This window comes from Dama dama, chromosome 9 (genome assembly GCF_033118175.1).
Source record: "Dama dama isolate Ldn47 chromosome 9, ASM3311817v1, whole genome shotgun sequence".
NCBI classification, from domain to species: Eukaryota; Metazoa; Chordata; class Mammalia; order Artiodactyla; family Cervidae; genus Dama; species Dama dama.
The window spans coordinates 51,985,535-52,002,765 of record NC_083689.1 but is presented as its reverse complement, the minus strand read 5'-3'; the positions used below and the strand labels follow the sequence as shown (position 1 = coordinate 52,002,765).

The window sequence follows — 17,231 nt, the reverse complement described above, 5'->3', positions numbered from 1 at the left end:
TCTGTTTTTTAAAGTTATACCCCTAAACTCTGTATGTTGAACATATTGATTACTTATTGTAACAAAGTAGGATCTGGAAAAGATATCTTCCAAGGATATGCTCTTGAGTTTTATGGGAAAAATGGTCTTTGAATCAGTTCATTTGTTCAGAGCCCATGCTTTGGGAGTAGAGCACATGAATGCAAGGGACTCTCTGTCATCTGGGAGCTTGTAGTCTTGGGTTTCATACTCAGAGTAATGTAACTATTAATGTCAGTTATGTCAACAAGAGCCTGTGTTGCATAGGCAGAGCAGGTTCAGGAGGGTTTTTACTCTAATGATTTCCTCTCCAATGAATTTTTTACTCACTTATGATTAAGCTTTAGAAGCAATCATGCTGCCCCTTTTCTTCAAGCATGGAATCACAGGTAAAGCTTCCATTTAAGATATTTAAAGAGAGATGCAAGACTGAATGCATATAGGCTGCATCTTGATTGGGCTGCTTTGAAACCTGGTCCTCAGTTTGGCAGATTCACTTACATTTCACTTTACTCAGGCTTAATTAGGCTCTGAGAATTTAATTTGGATAAGACAACTTTATAATTCAACCCAATGGATGGAAGTTGATTTATTAACCATGATGTGAATGTACTGAGAAAACCTGTATTGCTAGTATCACTAGTACCAGTCATATGCTTTGGACTATTGCTTCTTACTGGATTTGTTGATTTAGTTGAGATTTCCTGAGTGATGGGAAGATTACCTGATGAGTGTGGAATCAGAGCATGGGTCTTTGTGTCTTCTTAAAGGCTATCTTTAACTTGTTTATTAGGATATAAACTCAATGACAGAGCTCTTATTTTCTGATGTATTCTAAGAGACTAGAATATAGTAAGCATTCAGTATTTGTTGAGTGAGAGACTGAATCTGAACTAAGTTTTTTTTAACTGTTCTGTTAATGGATGGGTTATTGGTCCTGGTCATTAGAATCATAGCCTCTCTCCTAGACAGAGAGCCCACAGTACATTCTTATTCAGATTCTGCAGGTTCTAGACTCTTTATGGACCCCACCCCTCTCTTATGACAGCATCAACTGGGCATGTGACACTTTAGGTGATAGATGGTTTATTTTACTCTAATGAAATTTGGGAGCCACCCCATTCTCTGTAACACATTTACAGATCATCTCATAGGGTGACTTTTCTTTTCCTTCATTCCTTTTTTTTTTGGGTAAATCTTGTTCCAAGTTCTAAGAGGTTTCTTCTTTTACATTTTCTGGGTTTCTGACTTCCAGCTCAGGCAGGTAGGGTAAAACTGAATTGTGGTGGTTTATATTTTCACAGGGGCCTCCCAGATGGCTCAGTGGTAAAGAATCTACCTGACAATGCAGGAGATGCAGGTTTGATCCCTGGATCAGGAAGATCCCCTGGAGAAGGAAATGGCAACCCACTCCAGGATTCTTGCCTGGGAAATCCCATGGACAGAGGAGCCTGGTGGGCTACAGTGCATGGGGTCGCAGAGTAGGACACAATTTAGCGACTAAACATTTTTACTGACACCAAGAGTTCTTTGTGCAGGCGTGGATCTACCTACCCGCTATCCTATCAAGGAATCTAAAAGCAGAAAACTGCGTTTTACTCAAAGTCCTTAACAGACTAAAGCAAAAAAAAAAAAAAAAAAGAGAGAGAGACTGACTGAATATTCGTACCTTTGTGAAGGTGGTATGAAGGAAGGAATTGCACGGTCGGTCTGGGTGGCTATGCAAGCAAGTCCAGATTCCCTAGGCTCCGAGAGCTCCCTCATTCTTTCTGGCTTTCAGCTTTGCCTCTCAAATTCTGGATCAGTATAGGACACTCTATGTAAGCATATGGTCTCTCGACTTTCATATTCCCCGACGCTTTCGGCACCAAAGGCATCTATATTATCTCTGGAGTCTAGGTCGTGTCCTTGGGTGAAGAGAAAGGGTGGAGGCGGACAGAGTCCCTAGTCTAATCTCCATCACTGAGAAAGAGAACGTGAGTCATCCCTTCAGTTTGCCGGGAGATTTTCTGTTCAAGTCTCTACTCTCCTCACTAGATAAGGGTACCGGGGTTTTTCTGGTTTCCTGCAAAGTGGCATGTTCCCTCCGCAGAGACCAGGAGTGACCTCGGGCTGCGGAATTCGCCCTTCATGACTCCTAGGTCCCCTCCCCATTTTCCTCTTCTTTCCAACCTCTCCAGACTAAGGACCCCCAGACACCTCCCTCGGGTCCGCGCCCTGCTTCTCAACTCTAACTCAGGGGCCCAAATTTGGAGTGACGGAACCCCTCTCGCCCGTCACCCGGGCTCTAAGTGCACAGACTTCAGAACTGCACCCAGCGTCCGTGGGGGGTCCCCAGCTCTCACTGCGCACTCGCCCCGCCCCCGCCCGCGGGCCCGCCCCGCCCCGCCCCCTCCCACGCACGTCACGTCCGGCCCGGCCCCAGCCCGCCCTGCGCCCTGCGCCCTCCGCCCTCCGCTCTCCTCCGCTTGCTGTTAGGGAGGCTCTGCGCCTCAGTCGCTGCCTCCGTGGCCGCTCCCGCCCCGTCTTCCGCGTCTCCGCCGCCGCCACGGCCGGGGGCATCTGGGGGTCGCCTACCGGGCTGGCCCCGAGCCACAGTCGTCGCCTCAGCCTCCCGCCAGTGGCCGCCACAGGAAGAGGCTCGCCCGTCGCGGAGTCACTTGGGGCCTCAGTTCTCGCTCTCTTTCAGTCGCCGCGGGTCCTGGAGAAGCGGCCGCGGCCGGGGAACGGGGCGTCGCGGTTCCAAGGGTAGGTGAACGGGCGGGTACCCCTATCTGCGCATGCGCCGGTCCCGTAGCCGCGGCCCTCACCCCTCTGCCGCCCCCAGTCGCCGTGTCCCACTCGCGCTGGGTTCTAGGGCTTTGCCCCCTCGGGGAGCGTGGTAGACCGGGCAGAGCCCTGAAGGTGCGGCATTCCGTAGAGAGGGTCCCCTTTCTCCTCAAGCAAAATACGGTGAAGCTGTGCCCCTGGCTTCCAGGGGGTGTGGCAGTCTTCGATGCTCTCAGCCGCTGCAGTGCGCGTGAGCGGGTGTGCGTTCTCACCGCCAAGCTCCCCCTAAGTGGAAGGCACAGCTACCCACGCTTGTTTGCTAGCCTCCCCTGCACACCGGACCTGCGCCGCCTCCCTGCCCTTTTCCTTCATGCTGGGCAGTGAAGTTGATGCCGAAAAAAAAAAAAGTGTGGTTTAATCCGGGCTCTATTGCGCCCCTTTTTAAGATCACGTGAGAAGAGTGGTTGCTTACTTCCTCAAATCGTTCAGAGAATATAGCCAAAATTGGGCTGTTGGTGCACTGGGGACTTGTCTAGAATGCACTCTGCATAGACCAGGCTAGAGAGGGTATAGCACTGTCTCAGGGCGCCTGGTTTCCTAGATAAGGTAATGGGAAATTCAATCAGTTGACACACTTGCCCAGTGGGAAGTTGGTATACTTCAATTAAAAGTCAATTAAAAACCGAACTGACTTTTAGAAAGGCATTTCATTCGGCTCCCCATTATGCCGTCTAATCAGTGAAAAAAGTACTTAAGATTGGGCATTTACCTTATTTTCAAGTTGAGGATAATCTAAAAATGGCAACCGGGACCTCAGCAATGCAGATTGCTGCTGCTAAGTCGCTTCAGTCGTGTCCGACTCTGTGCGCATCCATAGACGGCAGCCCACCAAGGCTCCCCCGTCCTTGGGATTTTCCAGGCAAGAATACTGGAGTGGGTTGCCATTTCCTTTTCCAAATGCAGATTATGAACTTTAAATAACTGAGGTGCACTTACCTTAAAAGGCGGACATTAAAGGGTGGTGTTGAATTACTGACTTTCTGGGTTAATGTGGGGCTGTGTCTTCAACTTTCGTTTTTGTAGCCTTGCATGCAATACTGTATGATGGCCTGGGTGTTTCTCAGGTAATGTGCATTTAGTAAGTGCCCGTACTTGAATGGAATTAATGAACTGTTTCTCATTTGTGTATCTGTCAGTAGCTTCTTATTTTCTTAATCTCTGCTGCTTTTAAAATTTGGGCCGTATTTTCAACGATTTAATTGTGTTACCGGTTAGGGATCTGGGACACTTTTTAAATCCTGGGAAAGATGTAGAAAGGTTTATCAGTGTCATAAAATTATTCCTTAGGTGAAGTAAATGTTACATTGTATATGTGTTTTTTTTAAACAATATTTTAAAATACTCTTTTTTATTTCATTTTGCTATGAAATTACATTGAATGAGAATTCCAGAACAAAGTTATATCAATATAAGACTACATGTTTGTCTTCTTTCTTACATTATTTTTCATCTGTTTTCAAGTATGTTTTCAGTTTTAAGATATAGTTGACATGACATTGTATATTTTTTTCTTTTTTTTTTTTTATATTGTAGTGGTTTTTGCCATACATTGACATGAATCAGCCATGGATGTATATGTGTTTTAAACTACATATATACTGTTTTATTTTTTGGTATCAATATGACTATAGAATTCTCGTATTTTCTGTCTTTAAAATTTTATTTATTTGAAAAATTGGTGGGCTGTTTTTAGAGAAGTTTTAGGTTCACAAAAAAATTGATCAGAAAGTACAATTTTCCTATATATCTCTTTCCCCCGAACACAATTTTCCCTATTCTTTATTGTTTTTATTAGAATGCCATTTGTTTTAGGACAGAGATAATGACTGAAATGAATGTATTGTGCCATGTCAGTTTCCCCCACCAATAAAATAGCTATTTTTATTATCATCTATGAATAACCCCAGTCTGTGCATGGCTTCCCTGGCTTAGTTGCTAAGTCATGTCTGACTCTTTTTCGACCCCATGGACTGAAGCCCACCAGGCTCTTCTCTTCTTGGGATTTCCTAGGCAGGAATACTGGAGTGGGTTGCCAAAGCCCCTCCCTGTTTGTTGTACCCTGACTTTAATATTGGAGAACATAATATAAATTGTAGCTATATTAAAAAAAATTTTTTTTTTGTAGCTATATTTTGGAAAATAATTGTGATAAACGTGTATAATGTAAAAATTACCATTTTAACCATTTTTAAGTGTAAAAAATACCATTTTAACCATTTTTAAGTGTACAATTTAGTGGCATTAAGTACAGTCTCAATGTTGTACAACCATTGCCTTCATGGGTGTTCAGTTGTGACCAATTGTTTGTGACCCCATGGACTGTAGCCCTACAGGCTCCTTTGTTCATGGGATTTTCCTGGCAGGAATCCTGAAGTGGGTTGCCGTTTCCTCCTGCAGGGGATCTTCTAAACCCAGGGATCGAACCTGGGTCTTCTGCATTGAAGGCTGATTCTTTACATTCTGGGCTGAGCCACTGGGAAAGCCCTTGTGCACCATTGTTGGTATCCATTTCCAGTACTCTTTCATCATTCCAAACAAACCGTGTAGGCAGTCTTTCCCCATTCCCTCTTCCTTCTAGCCCCTGGTAACTGCTGTTGTACTTTCTGTCTCTCTAATTTGCCTGTTCTACGTACTTTATATAGGTGGAGTCAAATAGCATTTGTCCTTTTTGTGTGTTTGGCATATTTCATTTAGTATGTTTTTCAAGGTTCATTCGTATTGTGTGTATCAGAATTTCCTTCCCTTTTAAGATTGGATAATATATTCCATCGTGTGTACATACAACATTTCATTTATTCATTCATCTCTTGATGAGTATTTGGATTGTTTCTACTTTTTGGCTTTTGTGAGTAATACTGCTATGAACATTGGTGTACAAGTATCTGTTTAAGTCCTTGAATTTGATTCTTTTAGGTATATACCTAGGAGTGAAGTTGCTGATAATTCTGTGTTTAACTTTTTTTTTTCCCATTTATTTTTATTAGTTAGAGGCTAATTACTTTACAATATTGTAGTGGTTTTTGTCATACATTGACATGAATCAGCCATGGATTTACATGTATTCCCCATCCCGATCCCCCCTCCCACCTCCCTCTCCACCCGGTCCCTCTGGGTCTTCCCAGTGCACCAGGCCCGAGCACTTGTCTCATGCATCCAACCTGGGCTGGTGATCTGTTTCACCCTAGATAATATACATATTTCGATGCTGTTCTCTTAAAACACTGTGTTTAACTTTTTGAGGAACATCTAAACTGTTTTCCAGGACTGCTGCATCATTTTACATTCCCATTTAGCAATGCACAAGGGTTCCAGTTTCTCTCCAGCTCTTCAGCAGTTGTTACTTCCCTTTGTTTGTTGGTGTATTTGGTAATAGCCATCCTAATGGGGGTGAACAGGTATCTAATTGTGATTTTGATTTGTATGTCCCTAAGACTGATGCTGACCATCTTTTCATCTGTGTATCTTTGGAGAAATATGTTTAAGCCCTTTGCTCAATTTTTTAAATTGAGTTTGTTTCTTTGTTGTTGAGTTACTTTCAAAAAGTCATTTTGTAAATGATTTAAATCTTTTATCTGAAAACTTTAATGGTTCTTAAAAATGAATGAAATACTGAAATTAAAAAAAAAAAAATAGAATTGGGGAATTCCCTGGTGGTCCAGTGATTAGGACTCCATGCTTCCACTGCAGGAGGCATTGGTTCGATTCTTGGTTGGGAAACTAGCAACCTACATGCCACAAGGCACGGCAAAAAAAGAAAAAAGGAAATTTCTGTTTACAGATGGATAAACAGCGAAGAGATTTTTCATCTGAAGAACATTTCCAATTATTTAGTAAGTCACACTGCATTAAAAAGATCTCAATTAGATATATATCAGGATGGAGACCTTACTTCTATAACCTTAGCATTACAAAGGTGATGCATTAAACGAAGATTCTATCCTCTCCAATGAGTAGGATTAATGCTCTTGAACTTTCCTTTCTTTATATTTTGTTAACATAGCTAGGAGCAGAGAAGGGGATTACTGGATGGAGAAAAAGAAAGTGTGGTATGTACACGTGAACTTGACCTGAAACAGTGTTCTCCAAGTGATGCAGTAGGCTCCTATGTGGGGTGGTTCACTTTGGGGCCTTGTAGAAGAGCTGACTTTGATTGGAAATGGGAATAATGAAGGATTTTTAAAATAGAATGTAATAAAGATGGGTTTAAAAAAAAAAAAAAAAGATGGGTTTAATGCACCAACTCATAATCACATGGTACACTAAATAGATATGAATTGTAATGGTATGAAGGATAATTCATTATCAGATTTATTTATTCACTCATGGGATATTTATTTTTCTTTTTCTAAATGTAAGATACATGAAGGAGCAAAACCAGAGCAGTTACTTGATGATAGTTGTATAACTGTACATTTATTAGACACTGAATTATGCACTTGAAAAGAGTGAATTTTATGATATGTAAATTATACCTTAATAAAGCTGTCTTTTAAAAAAGCAACCCACCAGTGGACTCTAAGGAACTTATATATTCTCTTGGGGGAAAGAGACTTTAAACAGACACAGAAGGGGATATATAATAAAACTTATGATGAATGTTTTAGAGCTGAGGAATAATGTGCCCTAAGAAAATTAACAGGGGATATCATTAGGTTAGATGGGTTGGAGAACCCCCTCCAAGAATGAGACTTGAGTAAGAGTGGAAGATGAGAAAGAGGAAGTAAGTAACAGTGTTTGGGGTAAATGAACCAGCATGTATAAAAGTCTTAGGTTGAGGGATATGCAGTGGGTTGACAAGATAATGAAATTTATTAGGTTTCTACTAGAGAAATAAATACTCTAAATCTTTTTGGTTGGGTTTTTACCTAAGTTCAGTATATTTTTTCTTTTGTATATGATGTGTAATAATTCTATTCTCTTTGGTTTTAAGCATTTTTCAGAGAAATGTATGTCTGGTTTCTGTTATTGCCCTTTTCTGAAATAGAAAAATAGAAAACCTTGAACTGTTTACTTAAAATATGCATTTTTGATTTTGTGTATCAGGCGGCTGTTGCTTGTAATTGAAAAGGAAAAGTGAAAATAAAGCTCAGATCACTTGCTGATTGACATAGTAGGTGCTTAGTATTTTGGGGGAAGACTAGAGGGAGGTCCTTTTTGGATACCAGTCAATCCACCTGCCAATGCAGGAGATTCAGGAGATGCGGTTCAATCTCTTGAGTTGGGAGATTCCCTGGAGGAGGAAATGGCAACCTGCTCCAGTATTCTTGCCTGGAAAATTCCAGGGACAGAGGAGCCTGGTGGGCTATAGTCCATGGGATCACAAAGAGTTGGACACGACTGAGCACCACACACACACACACACACACACACACACACACACTGGATTAAAAATTTGGAAAAGTGAAAGGAGCTCAAATTTAGGATCAGATAAGAGAATATTTTTAAGTTAAAAGCAGACCATATTGTGGTTCATTGTAGAACCACTTTTGAAACTAATAATTTCAAAAGATATATGTACAAGTGTTGGCATAATGATTTTTGAATGGCAAGTACAGAATATTTGCTTTATGAGTTACCTTTATGAAGTATCATTTCATACGTTTCAGTAAAACTTCAGACAGTATTTTCAGTGTTGGCTGCAGTCATTGTTGTCTAAAAGAGCGTCAACTAAAGGCAGCAGACTAGATTTCTACTCACTGTTTTAGTGACCTGCTCACTAGTCAAGTGACTTTAAACCAGTTTCTTCAGCTCTCTGAAATTTTTTTTTGTTATTCTTCTGAGAAAGAAAATGATAATCTACTATGCTTATCTCACAGGGGATGGTTGTGAAGATTCAGTTGGATAGTGAACTAGAAAGTATACCAGAAATGATAGCATCATTTCAGATATTAGAGTTCTGCTGTTGTATAATATTCACAACCTGGGAAACAAAGTTGAAATCCCCTTTTTTTTTTCCTCTCAGAGTTCATAATTAAGTTGAAGAGACACATACAAAAAAGTATAATCAGTGCTTTTTTGTTTGTATGTCACTCTTGCCCCATACTCCCCCAGCAATTTTTACACAGGTCTGTGCAAAAAGAGAGAAAAAAAAAAAAAAAAGAGAGAGAAATATTCTGCTCTCAAGGGATCCATTTGGTTAGAACAAGTTGTGGAATTACTTCCAATGGTTAAAAAAAAAAAAAAAGAAGTGTATTGTAGTTTGGTATTAAAGAGCAGCAAGAAATGATATGCTAGTCTTAAGACCATACTCATTAGTAGGCCTAAGGTGAGCATGTTTTCAGTGGAGGAACATGAAAGGTGAAAAGTTGCTGGAATAGAGGAGTCTTGAAGAGTCAACATTTGTCACAGTTGAGATCATACGCATGATGTAATTGACTAGAATGTGTTCTCTTTAATGCATATATGCTTTCTCAGATATTCTGTGTCATCTTCTAAATTCTAGAGCTGTTTTTTGTTTTTGTTTTTTTTTTTTAAAAGACTCAGTTGTGTTGGTACTTAGTCGGAAGAGCTAATTTAACTTTTACTCACTTTGACTTAGTAGAAAATCATGCTAAAGTAGTAACCAGTGACCTTGGAGTGCACGTAAAGGAATGGTTTGGGAGTCAGCTTGCTCTAGCACATTACAGACTTACGCTTTCATGAGGAGACGTCATTTAAAGTGTCACATTTTCTCATACTTTAGGATTAAACATCACTCTAGCCCTCTAACCTGTTTTTCATGTACTGTTATGTGAACTTTATAAAACTCAAGATCTGACTACTGATAAATACTTTGAGGAAGTTTCTTCATCTATCTTGGAGACTAACTTCAGGTACCTTATGGTTTCCTTGACTTTTTGAATTAGATTTGTGGCTTATTTCCAAGTAGATGTGAGAGTAAATCTTTTTGCCCGTATAATACTGCACATGTTAGTGTTACTAGTTTCTTAAGGCTTAAATTACTTCCATTAGATTTGGAGTTAGATCCAGCAGCACATTCTAGCATCATCATTTACAAATTTTGAAGTTTAGCTCAGTGCCTTGAGGCTTAGTACCTGTAAAAAGGGAATAGTGCCTTTTATATTAAAAATTAGCATTTTTTAGGTATGAGAAATAACTTATGAAGTGCTTGTAGATATAAATCAGTTTCTTTTCATTCTTTTAAAAAGTTATAACTGATTTACAGTATTATTAGTTTTATTATTATTATCAGTATTAGATATGCAATGTACTGATTGTTGTATTTTTATATATTATACTCTAAAGTTATTATAAAGTGCTTTTCTTTCTTGATTTGATTATCTTTGATTATTGCTGGAAGGAGATATGGCAGCCACTTTTAATCTTTTATTTAGTTTTTAATCACTTAAGGAGATATTCACTTCTTCTTAACTTTGAATAGCCAGTGTTATTCTTATTTATGCTTCTTATTTATGTCTTTATTCAACACATATTTTATTTTATTTTTTTCAACATATATTTTAAACTTTAAATTATGTGTTAGAGATTGTATGAGGCTATACAAAGGTGAAATGACAGGGTCGCTACCTACAAGGTCCTCTCTTGAAAAAGACAGACATATTTTTAGATTCTATGGGATCATTGCTAAAAAGGTAGGAAACACAATAGGAGTAAAAGAGAAGGAGAACTGTTTGCCTTAGGAAGTCATGGAGGCTTTGACAGAGGAAGTAAAGTTGAGACTTGATGGTGAATTGGAAGTTTGATGTACAAGATGGAATTTGTCATGGTGTTGAGTTAGGGCTCCAAGACAGGAAGCAGAATGCACGCACAGCTTGGGAGGTGTGGGTTGTGAATTTCAAGTAGTTAAATATTGTTGGCGAGTAGAGTGAGGTGGAGGAATGTCAGGAAAGGAGATTTTAGGTGAAGTACTTGTAGGCCGTGCAATAGTTTGCAGTCTACGGTGTATGTCCATATGGACATACGGTTCATAAAACTTTGTATGTATTACAATCACTCGAAGAGCTGATTAAACATACAGAGTCCCAGGCCAGGTTCTCATGGATGCTAGACTGGGGTTGTGGCTGAATATCTCTATATTGAACAAACCCCACCCCACCCCCAGATGAAGTTAGGAAACCAGTGCTGTAGGTCACTGGTCTCAAAAGTGAGGTGCTGGCACTTTGAGTGGGCAGGGTGATCTGTTAAAATGTGTGTGGAGGTGGAGGAATACAGTTTACATTTCTGTTTATTTTTAAATTTTTTTTTCTTTTGCTGAGTTGTGCTGCAAGTAGAATTTTAGTTCCCGGATCAGGAATCAAACTAGTGCCTCTTGGGTGGAAGTGCAGAGCCCTGACCACTAAACTGCCAGAGAATTACTTTTAAAAATGTTATTATAGTATGTGTTTATTATGTTTATAATATCTTAGGGTATTCAATATTTTACCTTAGATATACACATACGTGTATGAGAGGTATGGTTATAATCTTTTTGCTGATTGAAAAATTTGGAGCCCAGGGCTCTAGGCATTGGAAAACAATTGAGGAATTTTGTGTAGGGAATTCAGGTTAGGTTTGAGTATTGAGGATATCAGTAAGGAGAATAGAGGAGGGGACTTAGTCACAGGTGATTTTATTTCCCTTTGTCTTTATTACTTTTCTTCTGATTTAAAAGTTTGAAATCATGTATGTTATAAAATAATTGACTGTGGCCATGAAAACTTGTTGAGAGTTACTCAGAATTAACCAGGTTATTTACTAATAGATTTTCTCTAGGGGCAACCAGTTTTTACATGAATACTTTGAATAAAATAGGGGTAAATGAACTGTCTCAAGGTGAAATGTTTTGTTTAGTGGGTTGCAGTTTGTAAAATATATGTGTTGCATCTAGCACCATGGTTTGGCGAGTGTGGTTATACAAAATATACTCGATTTCATTGCTCGTTGTAGTTTTATGAAATCACTATGGAGGAGGGTTGGTTATTAAACATCTTGTCCCTGAAGTTAACCTCTCTAAAAGATCTTATATAACTTTGAAATTGTTTTTCATGTTAGAGACTACGTGCTTTAGCAGGCATTTCAGGATATTTTGGAAGTAATCATCTACTAAACATTTGTCGTGGGAACGTGGTTTTCTTTCCCCTCTGTTTTTAATGTTTCTCCTGGAGGTATATGTTACTATTAACACTTTTTTTTTTTTTCTTTTTAGTGGGTGTGGTGTTTTTGGAAGGGAATCCTCACAAAGTTCTTTGAGTTGCCTGTAGGACTTCGGTTTAGATTTAGCTAAGCCGTGTGTGTGTGTGTGTATGTATGTATGTGTATACATGTATGTGTGTGTATGTGTGCGTGCATGAGCACTCAGTCATATCTGACTCTTTTCGATCCCATGGACTATAGCCCACCAGGCTCCTCTGTCCGTGAGATTTCCCAGGCAAGAATACTGGAGTGGGTTGCCATTTCCTTCTCCTATTAACATGTTTTTGAAAACCACACTGTATGATAATACTCTTCTGCTTACCTGAACCCTCTTGAGCAGGGACCTGCAGTGTACTGAGCTTATTAGAAGATTTTACATAGATTATCAGAATTTACAGAAGATGATGAGACCAAATATTAAATACATTGCCAAACAGGTTTTCCCTGCCCTTTTCTCTCTCCACAGCCTCTTTTGCTGGCCTTTTAACGGTATGTAAAGAAGAGAAAGAAATTGATTTTCTTTCTAATGCATGTGTGGATTTTCTCAGTAAAATGTAACGTGTGTAGGTATTTTTTATATAAGGAAACCTAGGCTTAGCGACATGGAAGCTGTTCAGGATCACGTCTACAGAGCTGATACTTGAATAAGCACCTTTCTAGTGCTGTGTATACACGTTACATATGCACTTTCTAGTTCCAGTTGGAAAACTCCTCTTTTCCAACATGCGCTATTGCCTGTTCAAATTAGAAAGCTCGTATTGCTGTATTCTGGATAACAAAATGTTTCTTGTATATGAAGTATGTAAGTGTGGTACCAAGCTTAAACTCATGTCTTTCACTCTGATCTAAAAGTGCTTCCATGTTTAATTCTGAGTATATGAGTAAGGATGGAATAGAACTGGGTGGGATGTGTGTGTGGGTGTGTGCACAAATGATGGGTCCAATGAGGAAAAATGTATTATGAGAATGGTGTAATCCCTGAAGATGTGTGCCGTCAAAGATTGTCCTGTGCAATACGTTTGTTTATCTTTAGCAGAATCATACCCAGGTTAGCCGTCGTAATTTGAAACTTTGTGTAAGATTTTTGCCTCTTGTTCTCAGACAGATTAAAAAAAAAAAAATTTATCTATGTGGCTGCATTGGGTCTTAGTTCTAATTCCCTGACCAGAGACTGAATCCAGGCCCCCTGCATTGGGAGCTTGCAGTCTTAGCCATTGGACCACCAGGGAAATCCCTCTCAGACAGATTTTTTTTTAGGCAGAAGAATGCTTTTTCTTTTAGTCGCCTTCTTGAATAGATTGACTGATGTTTCTTGTCTCTTCTCACAGTTAAAAATGTTATAGGAAATTAAAAAAGAATTTTTTTTTCTTCTAGATTAACTGCTGAAGTACTGATCGAGTTCTGCGTTTCTTCAATGAGGAACTATAGGCTGATCTTCTGCCATAATCTCAAACAGCCATAAATGACAAAAGAATGCTTGCTCAGTGAGGGTAGCTGGTGCAGAAACCATTTTTTAAACTTAGGTGTTTAAGTACTCAAAGGTAAGTTTTCACAATGGTAATTATTCCATGCTTATATATCCACAGAGATTTTAGAATTAATTTCCTGTGACTGCTATTGAATTGTTAACTTCAGGTTTTATAGTTATTAACTGACATTAGATGTGTTAAAGAATGGGTTTTGCTTGTCTGAAACTGTTTACATTTATGGCATTTTGCTGTCCCTAAGTTAATTTTTACCATTTATATAAGTTTCATTTGTTCTCCAGTGTGTTTACCTTTTATACGTATGGACATATACAGGTACGTATACATTTATTTGTGTAAACTTTTAGAATATTGAGCTTTTTTTTGTTTTGCTCTTTCTCTTGTAGGTGAAAGGAATTGTGTCTCTGGGGTGTTGAAAAAATCTCAGTTGGTGTCTTTTTGTTCATTATCAACTTTTGAAAAGTTTTTCTTTCCTTTATCCATATAAAGTAATACATTTTTATTTTGTTTTTATTTTTTATTTCTTTGGCCATGCTACATGGGTTGTGGGATATTAGTTTCCAGACCAGGGATTGAAACCACGCCCTCAGCAGTGAAAGCACAGAGTCGTAACTATTGGACCACCAGGGAGTTCCCATAAATGATTATTTTAGAAAATGAATATTTTTTGAGATTATTTGTTCTTTGATGATTCAGAAATTGGAAACATTGTTTTTGCCCACTGATTCTTTATTAATCACAAGTCCTACAGAGTTAAGATGAATAATTTATTTCTTCTGAACTGGACTGTGGAAGTTTCCTTTTGAATAATTACGAAGCAGCAGGGTTGATAAAAGAATATTCTCATTAAAGGTAGATGCCTAGAGCTGAAGCATTTCCTTTGTTTATAAAAACATTATGGCTGCTCTGTCATGTAGAAATAAGAACTGGTTAATCTTGTTCTTATTAGCCTATCATTTAAAAAAAAAGATTCTCTCCTGTTAGGGTGCTTATGAATTGAGTGGTTAGATACCAGAGTCCAGAAATGATTAGGTTTGACCTTTTACTTGTGTCATTATTAAGCTTGGTCAGTAAGGTCTTATTGGAGCAAAATTTGCCCCTTAGTTTGTCTTTGAGACAGTAATATCCTTGGCGAAGTTGAGTGATCAGTTTTGCCATTGTTTGATAAACATGCAGTCTTGGCATGGCATTAGTATTGGCTTCCCTGGTGGCTCAGCTGGTAAAGAATCTGCTTGCAGTGCATGAGACCCCAGTTTGATTCCTAGGTTGGGAGGATCTGCCGGAGAAGGAATAGGCTACCCATGCCAGTTTTCTTGGGCTACCCTGGTGACCCAGCTGGTAAAGAATCTGCCTGCAATGTGGGAGACCTGGGTTCGATCCCTGGGTTGGGAGGATCCCCTGGAGAAGGGAAAGGCTACCCACCCTAGTATTCTGGCCTGGAGAATTCCATGGATTGTATAGTCCATGGAATTGCAAAGAATCGGACATGACCGAGCAACTTTCACTAAAGGAAGCATTCAGAACTGACTTCACATAGTAGAGAAAATGCTTAGATGATTGTATTGAGCTTTAATTGTAGAACACACTATGGGCCTGGTAACTGGAACATATTTAATAGATAAGAACACATTCAGGTGTAAAGCCTTCTTCTTTAATGTATTTAGTCATATTGCCACCAGTTAATCATTATAGTCCTTTTTTTTTTTCCTTTCATTTGGCAGAAAAGACAGCTTTGATTTCTGGCTGCAAAAAAGATATGAGGAAGAGCTCCTCCCCTTCCTTGAGTAACTGCAACTCCGTTCTTGCTAACAAAATATTTGGAATTCCACTTGATGAGCTGCAGCAGGGAGGACATCCAGACAATGAGGTTCCGTTCATAGTCCGCCATGTAGTGGACTATATTGAGGAACATGGTATATATTTCCTTACTTTGAGGGCTAGCCTTTGTTTTAATAGACATAACTTACTCCTTTTTGACCTTGGGTTATTTTTTTCCTCAGTACTCAATGTCCAAAATATTGTGAGGAAAACTGATGGAAATTCTTTTTTTTTCAGTGTGTCTTTCACTTAAAGTTATATATTCAGATATGCCTGGTTTAGAGCCTATTTTAGTGGGAGGGATGATAAGAATATTTTTAACGAATATAAGAGGGTGGGATAAAGTAGAATATCCCTCAAGACAGAGACAGTGTGTGTTTTTAGATGTGTGATTTGAAGGTGTTCAGCCCAATCAGGGGAGACAAGAATGGCTTTCTGAAAGTATGAATATTTTAAGTTCACTGGAGAATGAATATATATGGTAGTTGGAACTTATTTAATTTTTGCCTTGAATTAATGTAGGAGGTCTGGAGCAACAAGGACTTTTTCAAGTCAATGGGAATGCTGAGACAGTGGAGTGGCTTCGGCAGAGATACGACAGTGGAGAAGAGGTGGATTTGGTTAAGGAAGCAGATGTTCCCTCAGCTATTAGTCTTCTTAGGTTTTTCCTTCAAGAACTTCCTGAACCTGTTATCCCTGGCAGTCTGCATATTCACTTGATGCAACTTTCTCAAGGTAACATAATCTGAATCTTACCAATCAGTCACTTAACATTTAATTTTAAAATCTTTATCTTTTGGAAATCTTGACATGTAAGCAGTAATTATAGTAATTCTGAGAATAATTTCTTGAATTCCCATTTGAATACATATGCTCTTTGGGGCTATATTGTCTAGTTAAAGGAATGGCAACCTCTTAGATTCCTGTAGTGCTCTTTACTTTTTATGATTGGTCTTAGTGAGCCTAAGATATAGGATGAGAAGGAGGAAAAGCAGGAGACAAGAACAAAGAGAAAGAAAAGAAGGAACAACAACAACAAAAAGATGTATGGCAGAATGTCCCATAATAGCCAGAGGTGTTGGTTAGTGGTGATGTTACTATGTTTATCCTTGGTTTGATTGAATATTCTAGCAAAAACCAGAAGACAGCTTTGATTCTAAGTTTGGACTATACCTAAAACTTGTTCTTGGACACCTGCCTGAAGGAAAGTGAAAGTTGCTGAGTTGTGTCTGATTCTTTGCTGCTGCTACTGCTAAGTTGCTTCAGTCGTGTCAGACTCTGTGCGACCCCATAGACGTAAGCCCACCAGACTCCGCTGTCCCTGGGATTCTCCAGGCAAGAACACTGGAGTGGGTTGCCATTTCCTTCGCTACCCCATGATAAAATATCAAATTGGACATCAGATTGCAAACCAAATAAAGAAATTGATTTGTCTCTGTTGGGTTAGTTTTTTTGGGGCGACTAAAAGTAGGGCTTAGCTGGGATGGACAAGAAAAATAAAAGTAGAGGTATGCAGAAAGGTAAAAGAACAAAGAAGCGAGGAGATGCTTCTGTGTCTTGAGCCAGATGGTATTCATGTGTATATAATAGTGTGACATGTTTCATTACATAGGAAAATTTATGAAGTTGACATGTAATACAGTTGACTCTGGAACAAAATGGGTTTGAACTTACATATTTTTTCAATAAATTTGTACTGTGGTACTGCATGATCTACAGTTGGTTGAATCGACACATGCAGAACCGTGGACTTCGTGGACCTGCTGTAATATCATACACGACTTTTCAATGGTGTGGAGGGTTGGCACCCCAACCACTGTATTGTTCAGGGATCAAATGTATTATACATTTCTTTGGATTTTTAAACTATTTTTTCTGGCTTTTCTTTGTATTGTGGAATCTCTTTAATTTTTTGAAATGGAACTTCTAGAGAAATTCAGTGATAGT

General features: G+C 39.1%; 1 protein-coding gene across 13 annotated transcripts in view; it reads left to right on the top strand.

The window, feature by feature from the left end:
- The window catches only part of FAM13B (family with sequence similarity 13 member B), a 100,608-nt gene that overhangs the window by 15,444 nt on the left and 67,933 nt on the right, over positions 1-17,231 (top strand). For 12 of the 13 annotated variants that reach the window (XM_061151361.1, XM_061151372.1, XM_061151368.1 and 9 more), the window contains 3 exons: positions 13,354-13,520; positions 15,188-15,379; positions 15,807-16,019. In XM_061151361.1, the coding sequence (XP_061007344.1) occupies positions 15,223-15,379; positions 15,807-16,019 (370 nt within the window). In that variant the 5' untranslated portion in view covers positions 13,354-13,520; positions 15,188-15,222. Of the gene's footprint in view, positions 1-2,459; positions 2,767-13,353; positions 13,521-15,187; positions 15,380-15,806; positions 16,020-17,231 lie in introns of those variants that run through there. The other variant, XM_061151362.1, reaches the window with a different exon arrangement.